At 43.9% G+C, this 12,134-nt stretch overlaps 1 protein-coding gene across 2 annotated transcripts in view; it reads right to left on the reverse strand.

Annotated features, from left to right (window-relative positions):
* LOC119281769 (small glutamine-rich tetratricopeptide repeat-containing protein 2-like) overlaps positions 1-9,224 on the reverse strand; it is a 12,883-nt gene extending 3,659 nt beyond the window's left edge. Inside the window, exons 1-7 of one of the 2 annotated variants that reach the window (XM_037562210.1) lie at positions 8,920-9,224; positions 7,841-8,834; positions 7,599-7,727; positions 6,033-6,172; positions 1,727-1,810; positions 1,221-1,343; positions 678-785 (exon numbers count right to left, since the gene is read on the reverse strand). In XM_037562210.1, coding sequence (XP_037418107.1) covers positions 678-785; positions 1,221-1,259 — 147 coding nt within the window. In that variant the 5' untranslated portion in view covers positions 1,260-1,343; positions 1,727-1,810; positions 6,033-6,172; ... (1 more) ...; positions 7,841-8,834; positions 8,920-9,224. The remainder of the gene's footprint in view (positions 1-677; positions 786-1,220; positions 1,344-1,726; positions 1,811-6,032; positions 6,173-7,598; positions 7,728-7,840; positions 8,835-8,919) is intronic. The other variant, XM_037562215.1, reaches the window with a different exon arrangement.
* Positions 9,225-12,134: the final 2,910 nt, after the last annotated feature.

Below are 12,134 nucleotides of genomic sequence, written 5' to 3' on the forward strand. Positions count from 1 at the left end.
TTAATTGAGACAAAAAACAAAGTAGGTCCTCCCTGTGTTTTAGACAAGTGCAAGCAAGGCAACACAACTCCAAAACAATAATATAGTTGTCTGACAAAAAAATGGTCAGTACACAGAAATCCTAATCACATCCTCACATAAATTGCACCAGTCATCAAGGTGACACTTTTTTCCTGACTATACCTGAGTGGAAGTACAAGAATATCTCAAAGTCCATATCCATTATCACAAAATGAGTGCTTTGCACCACAAAATTGAGAAGATACATGACCAAAGCAACAAAAAGAAAGACACTGCATACTATCAGCTGAACCCGATTCTGAACAAAATCTGATTAAGTTATTATAGAAATAACAAAGCCAGCTGGAGTCTACGCCCTGGACCCTTTCAGTACGAACCTTCCCATGACTCAAAGGTTTTGATAAACGACACCCAGCTCCATGTGGAGCTCCAGGTATTTTGGTATATTGTTGCCCAAAAGTATTACTTCGGACTATGCATTCAACAATTAATGCGAAACCAGGATACGGTCCTTTCGAAATCATATATTAAGTTGTGAACCTCAAATATTTTCAGACTGGGAGCTATGCAGGTTGTAGCCCACTATAATGCATGCGACATAAAATGAAATGCTGGAAGGCTAAACACAGCAAGAAATATATGGTGCTTTAACATACCTTACTGTACAATTTTGCTGCGACAACATAATCCTTGTTCTTTAAAGAGTTGCTCCCTCGTGATATAAGCCCTGATGTCATGATTTTCCGTTTAAGCATAGGCCCCTGCTGAACCATACAGAACATCAATTAAATCAATTCTATGCAGGATGCATTCGATATATAAAATATGAACGAACTGCCTGAAATTTTGCTGTACATATACAGGGGGAAAGGATTTGATTACATAAGCATATCTTTTCTCAAATTTCTATGACTACACAAGCCTAATATTACGAGTGCTCGTGATAATCTCCTAACATCCATGCTCAGTACTGTAAGTACAAAAATTACCGGCAAAATTGTCATGAACTGGTACCATGTTTAGGTAACTATTAATATCAACATGGCACATATGCAGATGTCTTCCCCAGCCACAATACCTCAGCCACTTATGGGGAAGGCAGAATGTCATCTTTACGAACTAGGAACACAATGATGAGCTCCTACTGTAGCACATTCTTAGAACTATTTTTGCAAGTAGTAGCGAAGAGATTAACTCACATAAAAAGGAACATCACGGTTGGCATCAACATCCTCCATTATGCAATTGAGAAATTAATCTGAAACCACTTTTTCCGCGTGGAGAGTTGTATATGCTGCAGCTTCCTTGAGATTGGCACCAGCCTATCACAGACGAAAAAAACGTACAGATCTCTATTACAGATGGCCTGGGTTTCATATTTTTGCACTTCCAGGAATGAATACGACCTTAATGGCACTGCCTATGAATGCTCAAGATCAACTGGGTTGTTTTGGTTTGACTTGTTATCATCATGCTTATAGCGACCAAATTGATGGCACAAGTTTTTTCAGAAAAAAAAATGGTTAAGAAAGTGTCCGGTACAAAGGGGTCACAAATTGCAGCGTGCCAAAGCTGCAGCCAGTATGAAAAACAAATGCCAGAAAAGGAAGTAAGAAAAAACAAGTTCAGTATGGAAAATAAACATAGAAAATGGGTACCCAACAAAATTCATGGACTTGACAAAGCTCAGATGAATGTACAACACCTTAACTAGGAGCTTGATACATTTCATTGACTTGGCATCTGTAGCAACAATAAGAGGTGTCACGCCATTTACCATCTTGTTGTACTGGAGAAATATTAAGATGTCAGCTCCAGTGGTAAATACATAGAACAAACTGATGAAGCAAGCTTTCAGCAAAGAAAATTGATTCGGTACACCCACTGTAAAATCAGTTAGAATGTTATTTTTGTCAAGATTATATTGGTAATCAGGCCCTAATGCCATTGAGCCCACATACATGCTCCTATAGTCCAAAGATAATGCCACGATTACCACCACATAGCATTTATTTATGATTTTTACATGGAATCTGCAAGCAGCATTGCATGGGTATACTGCCTTTCTGCTCATACGAATCTAATGTGAATTACATTGCCACAATATTAATGGAGCATGCCATTCTAGTTTACAGATTCAGACTATTTTGTTTCAAGAAAGATTCAATCTTTTAATCATCACCGTCCAGTCATTGGGATCTCTAACCCCAACAAAAGCAATGCAGCCATCAAGAAGACAAGTTACTACAACATGAATATGGAACCACAACCAGAAAACGAAGATGATGTTGCATGACGCCAGCAGTGAGAATGATTTGGGAGGCAACAGTGCCCTCACATGGCCACACCCACAGCTTATTTGGGAAGATGGATGAGCCAACAGGGAAATATTATATGAGGGAAAGACACGCAGAAGACTATGGATTTGAAAGGGAAGTGGATGAAGCACTTCAATGCTTATTACCAAGACACTATGATGAGATGTAGCATTACAACAACTACACAACTAGGGGCACGCAGAACAACAACAAAGCCTTTAGTCCCAAACAAGTTGGGGTAGGCTAGAGGTGAAACCCATAAGATCTCGCAACCAACTCATGGCTCTGGCACATGGATAGCAAGCTTCCACGCACCCCTGTCCATAGCTAGCTCTTTGGTGATACTCCAGTCCTTCAGGTCTCTCTTAACGGACTCCTCCCATGTCAAATTCGGTCTACCCCGCCCTCTCTTGACATTCTCCGCACGCTTTAGCCGTCCACTATGCACCGGAGCTTCTGGAGGCCTGCGCTGAATATGCCCAAACCATCTCAGACGATGTTGGACAAGCTTCTCTTCAATTGGTGCTACCCCAACTCTATCTCGTATATCATCATTCCGGACTCGATCCTTCCTCGTGTGGCCACACATCCATCTCAACATACGCATCTCCGCCACACCTAACTGTTGAACATGTCGCCTTTTAGTCGGCCAACACTCAGCGCCATACAACATTGCGGGTCGAACCGCCGTCCTGTAGAACTTGCCTTTTAGCTTTTGTGGCACTCTCTTGTCACAGAGAATGCCAGAAGCTTGGCGCCACTTCATCCATCCGGCTTTGATTCGATGGTTCACATCTTCATCAATACCCCCATCCTCCTGCAGCATTGACCCCAAATACCGAAAGGTGTCCTTCTGAGGTACCACCTGGCCATCAAGGCTAACCTCCTCCTCACACCTAGTAGTACTGAAACCGCACATCATGTACTCGGTTTTAGTTCTACTAAGCCTAAACCCTTTCGATTCCAAGGTTTGTCTCCATAACTCTAACTTCCTATTTACCCCCGTCTGACTATCGTCAACTAGCACCACATCATCCGCAAAGAGCATACACCATGGGATATCTCCTTGTATATCCCTTGTGACCTCATCCATCACCAATGCAAAAAGATAAGGGCTCAAAGTTGACCCCTGATGCAGTCCTATCTTAATCGGGAAGTCATCAGTGTCGACATCACTTGTTCGAACACTTGTCACAACATTATCGTACATGTCCTTGATGAGGGTAATGTACTTTGCTGGGACTTTGTGTTTCTCCAAGGCCCACCACATGACATTCCGCGGTATCTTATCATAGGCCTTCTCCTAGTCAATGAACACCATATGTAAGTCCTTCTTTTGCTCCCTATATCTCTCCATAAGTTGTCGTACCAAGAAAATGGCTTCCATGGTCGACCTCCCAGGCATGAAACCAAACTGATTTTTGGTCACGCTTGTCATTCTTCTTAAGCGGTGCTCAATGACTCTCTCCCATAGCTTCATTGTATGGCTCATCAGCTTAATTCCACGGTAATTAGTACAGCTCTGAACATCCCCCTTGTTCTTGAAGATTGGTACTAATATACTCCGTCTCCATTCTTCTGGCATCTTGTTTGCCCGAAAAATGAGGTTGAAAAGCTTGGTTAGCCATACTATCGCTATGTCCCCGAGACCTTTCCACACCTCAATGGGGATACAATCAGGGCCCATCGCCTTGCCTCCTTTCATCCTTTTTAAAGCCTCCTTGACCTCAGACTCCTGGATTCGCCGCACAAAACGCATGCTGGTCTCATCAAAGGAGTCGTCCAGTTCAATGGTAGAACTCTCATTCTCCCCATTGAACAGCTTGTCGAAGTACTCCCACCATCTATGCTTAATCTCCTCGTCCTTCACCAAGAGTTGGCCTGCTCCGTCCTTGATGCATTTGACTTGGCCAATATCCCTCGTCTTCCTCTCTCGGATCTTGGCCATCTTATAGATGTCCCTTTCACCTTCCTTCGTGCCTAACCGTTGGTAGAGGTCCTCATATGCCCGACCCCTTGCTTCACCAACAGCTCGCTTTGCGGCCTTCTTCGCCATCTTGTACTTCTCTATGTTGTCTGCACTCCTATCCAGGTATAGGCGTTTGAAGCAATCTTTCTTCTCTTTAATCGCCTTCTGGACATCATCATTCCACCACCAGGTATCCTTATCTTCGCTTCTCCTTCCCCTGGACACTCCAAGCCCCTCCGAGGCCACCTTACGAATGCAAGTCGCCATCTTCGTCCACACATTGTTCGCATCTCCTCCTTCCTCCCAAGGGCCCTCCTTAATGACCCTCTCCTTGAACGCTAGAGCTACCTCCCCCTTGAGCTTCCACCACTTCGTTCTAGCGACTTTGGCACGCTTATCCCGCTGGACACGAATCCGAAAGCGGAAGTCAGCAACCACCAACTTATGCTGGGGTACAACACTCTCTCCAGGTATCACCTTACAGTCTAGGCACGCACGCCTATCTTCTCTTCTCGAGAGGATGAAATCAATCTGGCTAGAGTGTTGGCCACTACTAAAAGTCACCAGATGCGATTCTCTCTTTCTAAAGAGGGTGTTAGCTACAATCATGTTGTAGGCTAGAGCAAAGCTTAAGACATCTTCTCCTTCTTGATTCCTGATGCCATAGCCAAAGCCCCCGTGCGCCCCTTCAAAACCTGTGTTAGATGTACCCACGTGGCCATTGAGGTCTCCTCCTATGAAGAGCTTCTCACCAATCGGTACACTCCTAACCATGTCTTCCAGGCCTTCCCAGAACTCCCTCTTGGTGTTCTCATTGTGGCCTACTTGCGGGGCATACGCGCTGATAACATTGAGAACCAAGTCCTCAACTACCAGCTTGACCAGGATAATCCGGTCCCCACGTCTCTTGACGTCTACCACTCCATACTTGAGGCTCTTGTTGATCAAGATGCCTACGCCATTTCTGTTTGCAGCCGTCCCTGTGTACCACAGCTTGAAGCCGGTATCCTCCACCTCCTTCGCCTTCTGTCCTCTCCATTTGGTTTCTTGGACGCAAAGGATATCAACACCTCTCCTCACCGCTGCATCAACTAGCTCCCGAAGCTTCCCTGTCAGAGACCCTACGTTCCAGCTACCTAAGCGAATCCTCCTAGGCTTGGCTAGCTTCCTTACCCTTCGCACTCGTTGAGTCAAATGCGAAGACCCTTGCCCATTTTCCACTACATCCGGGCGCCGATGTAGCGCGCCACTAAGGATGCGACGACCCGATCCTCGCTCACTTGCCACCGTATCCGGATCAAGATACAGCACACCACCTTGGGGGTGACGGCCCGGCCCTTGCCCATTTTCCACCACCCGGGTTCCGATGTAGCGCATCGCTGAGAGGGTTACGCCCCAAAATGTTCATCTCCATAAGAGTGGCTGAGTTTTTACGTTGGCTCGCCAAGCCTATCACAACCCTCCTCCTTTACCCGGGCTTGGGACCGGCTATGTTGAGACAACATAGGCGGAGTTAACTAGGGGCACGCAGAAGAAAAGAAAAATTGTACTGATGATTTCAAGAGTTAACTATGCAGCACAAACACCATAGCAGCATCAAGCAACCATAAACAATCAATTAAATAGAACATGACAAGCCGAGGGAAAAAATTGCAAAACACAAATAATTAAAGTTGAAACATGTAGAGTAACTTGAGGCAGAAATGGTATGTACTTGAACTTACATCTGCATTGTGGTCCAGTAAAATCTTCATAGCACCATAATGCCCTTTACCAGCAGCAACATGAAGTGGTGTTCCATAAGCAGACACCGGGTCAACATAAGCTCCTTTTGCAAGCAAAAGCTCTACCATTTCACAATTGCCTGGAAGAAAACACGGAACTTGTTACAAAGAGGGGAGGTGTTTTCTGGCAATCTCTTCTAAAAAGAATCCATGAGCTTATAAGGTAAGATGATAGGTATTTTTTTGTGACAATTTCTTTTGTTTCTGGTGTATCCTGGACCTGTGTTTGCCTTGATCATGTGCTACAATAAGCCCAATGCGGACTTGTTTGGATTGGAAGGAATAAAAGCCAAAAAATCATAATTAGGTTAATTTTTAATAGGGGTATTTAGGGATGGGGCCTAATTCCCATCAAGGGGGATATTCAATAAGATAAGACCATGATCTTCAGCATGGTTACTCAATTCATGGTTCATCAGGTTCACAGTTCACTACTTCCTACTTCCAAAAGTGCAGCATGGACCTCTCCAATTCAGTAACAGGAGATTGGTTCACAAACACAACAATTCTGGTTTTATGGATCTAGTTAGTATGCAAGGTATTTTTATCTCTATGTAAGAATGTAATATGAGAAACCAAATAAGCCAGTCTCACAAGGAAACCCTGAAAGGGAACACACAAAAAGAAATAAGAGAGAATGAAAAAAATAAAAGGACTAGATTAGGTAGCAGCATTGCACCGGAGCCTTCCCGTCCTGCACCTCTCTCTCTCTCCCTCTCCTACCTCTCCCTCTCTCTCTCTCTCTATCTCTCAAATCGTGTATCCGATTGACGATCTGTGCTCAACTTCTCATTGTTGGCTTTGCTGTAATGATACCGTCGAAACTAGATCCCACGTAGATATGTTTCGGTAACTTTTTTTAGTTACTAATTGCCAGGTTAGAGCCACTCGCTTGTCAGGTTATCGATTATAGCCACTTGGTAACCAGGTTATTAAGCCAGTTATCAGATTATTGTCACACCACACCCATGTAAGACTGGAACTATAGTGACATGTATTAGGTTATTTGACTTCCCAATTAGGTGACATTTACGATATTGCACATGCACAACAGCTAATGGACACTATATCCATGTTAAAATGTTCAAAATATTAGTAATTATGCTACACAAAGAGCCCTGGTTTGATGCAATACATGCATGCAGATGGTAGAACTTTCGCTAATGGCTAAACACAAATATATCGATGACTTTGACTAGAAGCGTGTGCAAGATTACTATTTAGTACAGCTAAGAGTATATCAGGAAATACCACCAAACTTCTACTTGGAAACCTAATATGTCGCGCATTCTCAAACAGCCTAATAAGTCTAAAACAACATGTACTTCCGAATAGAGAGACACATCACAAGAACCTAACCATCAGATTTGAAGATAAATTATTAGCACAAGAACAATATTAGTAAATTACTATATGAAACAAAGGCAAATAGCTCTGACTAAGATAACACAAAACAATTTGCAATGCAGAGATGCAGAACAGAGATATGTGTTTATAGAGGTGGACCTAATTCAGCGGCATAATGTAACAGGGAAGACCCATCGTGGTCAGCTTTGTCTTGATTAGCGCCATGATCAAGAAGATATTCGGCAGTACCCCCATTGTGGTATGTTGCAAACAAGAGAGGTGTTCTACCTATAAAGCAGACAAACAGACAAAAATGAAATTATATCAACGCACTTCTCGGTGTAGCAAGAAATGCGATCTTTTTTGTATCAAAGTATGTCTTATCTTCAAAAGCATCTCACCGCAGAAGTTTCCTAACACTGCTCTGTCTTCTCTGAGAGCATGGAATTTAGATATGGCTCCCCAAGCACACAAAGTAGACCCATCGAATTAGATATAATATGAAGCAGGATTTTCATAATGCTCGAGAGAGTATTGGTTAAATGGAACTGACACATGAAAATTAGATATTAGACTACCCGAATAGAAGAATCAAATGCATCCTCAGAGTTGGAGTGCATACATATGTGCAATAATTAAACAACCAAACTATCCTAAAATAAAGAATTTGCCCTCAAAGAGTAGCCTATTTAATTATTTATATCAGCGGTGCTTATGTAGGGCTTTTTTTTTGCGGGTGTTATGTAGGGTATTCACATTCAGTATCATAATTAAGCCTGACTAATTTCTTCCCTTAAAAAGACAGATTCATTTCATATAAAGCTGCATGATCATGAGTTAGCACAACAGAATATGATAAATCATAATTTAATTTTGTGAGATAAATATTGGTGGTTATGATACATTGGTTCATACTGACGTAGATAATCTTAGGCTCTGTTTATGGTTGCTGGACTGTGTTGTGCTGAGCTTGGAGGCGCGGCGAAAGCTGGTTCAAAAAGCTGGATTATCATAATGCACCTCTATGCCAAACCCAGAGAAAGCAAAAAACAGTCAGGTATCATGAGACTTACAGATCAAGCAACCCTTGTGAACAATAATTCCAGCATGTAAAATAGCACTTCATACAATTTGACAAAACCTAGACTGAATGTGTGCGCAGGGTCCTAAACCAATAGATTAGGGTTCTGAAGATAGATGGACCTTCCTTGTCGACCAGATCCACATCTACCAGCAGCTCCTCGACGAGGTACCTGCACACCCCCAGACTCCCTTTACTGGCCGCAATGTGCAGCGCACTGAAACCTTCAAGCTGCCCGACATCTTCCACCCTCAATTCCTCAATCGCTTCCTTGGGGCGGCCCCTGCCATTGTCCAGTATTATCGTGACCAGCTCTGCAACGGATTGGGCCCCCCAAAATGTTAGCATTCGAGCACCAAAACTGGATCAGGGCCGGAATCTGGGACGGGGGCAGCGTACCCTTGAAGATGGAGAGCTCGTCGTCGGAGGTCGCCTGGAAAACGTAGTTCAGCACCGTCTCACGGTCTGGTTCTGCGGCGGGAGGCGGCGGAGATAGGATCTGGGCTGGGGCTAGGGTTAGGGATGGGCTGTGGGGAGAGGCGCTTACCGTCGAATTGGTCATGGGAGCAAGGCGACGCCATGGCGTCGGTAGAGGAGGACATGGTAGGGTTTGGGGGGTTGGGGAGAGGGGAGAGGGGGTTGGAGTTTTGAATCGGAAAAGAGCAGCGAGGAAGATGAAACCAAAGGAGGCCTACGCGCGAAGGGAGGGAGACGTGTGGTGGACACTGAAAATGGGCGAGCACACAGCACCAACAACAGCATGTTTGGGACTGCTCCGCTCCGTCAAAATTAGACAAGTCGCCTAACTTTTAAATTATCGTTTTTGAAACATCCGATAAAGATCCAACGGTGCCTGGCCATTCTTCTTCCTCCAGCTCTTCTTCTTCCCCAGTCCGCACGGACCGGCGGCCGAACCACCCGCGGCCGATCACGCTCCCGCGCAGCCTTACCGCCCCGCCCTCCCCGGAACCTCCTCCCGCCGCCATCCCTCTAGCCCCAACGATGACCGGTTTTTCCTCGGTGAACTTGCACCACCGTCGTGCTGCCGCCCCCATCCCCCATCAACGATAGATGATGCGGTAGCCCTCCAGCAAGCTCCTTCCTTCTCTCCGGCCTCTCTCTGGCGAACTTCTTCGCCCTTCTCAAAATCAACTGGCCCAAGAATGAAAGTCAGTCGACTTACATTTAGCTATTGTGTTAAAAATATTAATAATGAAAACACATAGCACTCTCGCTCACGCAATGCAGTCAACAACTCGTGTGCAATCGCCCATCAACTCTCAAAAAAAATTGAAAGAAAATCCCAACAAAACAATCACCGCAAAAAATAACTCAAATAATTTTCTTCAAGGATACGACTACAGGTCAAATTCTTTATTTTTTAGGTAAGCAATATGTCAAATTCTTTCTTCCACATTTCATAGAGGATATTCATAGAAATTTCATAATAGTGCAATTCTCATGTATTTTTCCTCATTTGATTTTTCAAAAATTATATTCAAAGGCGTGTGTCTCGTGATGACTTTCCAAGCCGAGCGTTATGAGCTGCGCGATTTTCACGGGGCAAACAAGTTTATCCGGTTAGTCGGGATGAGAGAGAACCCTTATTGTGTAGCATAATGTTTGCTTCTACTGAATAATGTAGGCAATATTTTAAGCCTACGATTACCTAATTGCTTCATCCGATTCATGTTAATTGTTGTTGATTTAGTACAACTTGAGTAGCAAAATTTGAAATAAATTAATGTTACAAGAACAAATTAATAAGGTCTCCTTTGGTCCATGGGGTAGGAATATCATAGGAATAGAAAACTTATAGGGAATGAGGTTGAAAGCACAAGTGCTCCCTGGTTGGTTTTGGTAATTAATGTCAACATATCTCTTGTTGGACTAACACTTTTACCTAGTATGTTTCAGATAAGTTCAACAATGGAGTGGCATGGACTAGAGGATGTGGAGCCCCTTCAAGATGCTAAGAACGAAGGATTGGCTCAAGCTTCAAGATCAAGACTCTACATTTTCTATTTTAGTGATCCAAGATCACATTGAGTCTTCTATAGGAAAAGCCAATACTATCAAGAGGGGATGAGGTGTTGCTTAATGGCTTGCTTGCTCAAAGTGCTTAGTGATATGCTCCAAAACCCTCAACTACCTTCCCACATCCACATATGACCTAAACCAAAAGTCAAACTCGGCCCCACCGATTCTTTCTATCCGGAGCCACCGAGTTCAGTTAACATAGCCACTGCCAGAAACCCTAATCAGTTCGGTCTCACCGATGGGATCTCGGTCTCTCCGAGATGGTCTTGCAAACTCTCTGTTACCTGTTGCAATATTTTCGGTCCCACCGAGATATGCAATCGGTCCCACCGAGTTTGCTTGGCCAACTCTCTGTTTCGCTTATTACCCAAATCGGTCCCACCGAGTTTGAGTAATCGGTCAAACCAAGTTTTGGTTTTACCCTAACCCTACCACATCGGTTCCACCGAGTTGAACTAGTCGGTCCCACTGAAAACCCTAATGGTCACTAGATTTACTAAATCGGTCCGACCGAGTTTTTCCCTTCGGTCTCACCGAGATTGGTAAATTAAGTGTAACAGATAGATTTTGTGTGGAGGCTATATATACCCCTTCACCCACTCTTCATTCGTGGAGAGAGCCATCAGAACATACCTACACTTCCAATACACATTTTCTGAGAGAGAACCACCTACACTTGTGTTGAGGTCAAAATATTCCATTCCAACCATATGAATCTTGATCTCTAGCCTCCCCCAAGTTGTTTTCCACTCAAATCTTCTTTCCACCAAATCCAAATCCTGTGAGAGAGAGTTGAGTGTTGGGGAGACTATCATTTGAAGCACAAGAGAAAGGAGTTCATCATCAACACACCATTTGTTACTTCTTGGAGAGTGGTGTCTCCTAGATTAGCTAGGTGTCACTTGGGAGCCTCCAACAAGATTATGGAGTTGAACCAAGGAGTTTATAAGGGCAAGGAGATCGCCTACTTCGTGAAGATCTACCGCTAGTGAGGCAAGTCCTTCGTGGGCGACGGCCGTGATGGAATAGACAAGGTTGCTTCTTCGTGGACCCTTCATGGGTGGAACCCTCCGTGGACTCGCGCAACCGTTACCCTCCGTGGGTTGAAGTCTCCATCAACGTGGATGTACGATAGCACCACCTATCGGAACCACGACAAAAACATCCGTGTCTCCAATTGTGTTTGAATACTCCAAACCCTTCTCTTACATTCTTGCAAGTTGCATGCTTTACTTTCCGCTGCTCATATACTCATTGCATCCTTGCTTGATATGTATTGTGTTTGTTAAAGTTGTGCTTAAACTTCACTTAAACTTAAGAATATTAAAAAGTGTAACTTTTGGCACTTAGTGTCTAATCACCCCCCCTCTAGACACCTCTTCTCGATCCTTTCAATTGGTATCAGAGCATTGGTCTCCATTGCCTTGGTTTAAATACCATTGGAGGAAGATGGATGTGTCTACTTTGGGGAGTCTTAGACATAGAGTGTCTATTCTTGATGAAGAGTATTTTCATGAGTGGAAAAATGAAATGGTTGAGATTTTCAATGAATATCATTTGAACAAGTACATTAC

Source organism: Triticum dicoccoides, chromosome 1A, assembly GCF_002162155.2.
Source record: "Triticum dicoccoides isolate Atlit2015 ecotype Zavitan chromosome 1A, WEW_v2.0, whole genome shotgun sequence".
Lineage (NCBI taxonomy): Eukaryota > Viridiplantae > Streptophyta > Magnoliopsida > Poales > Poaceae > Triticum > Triticum dicoccoides.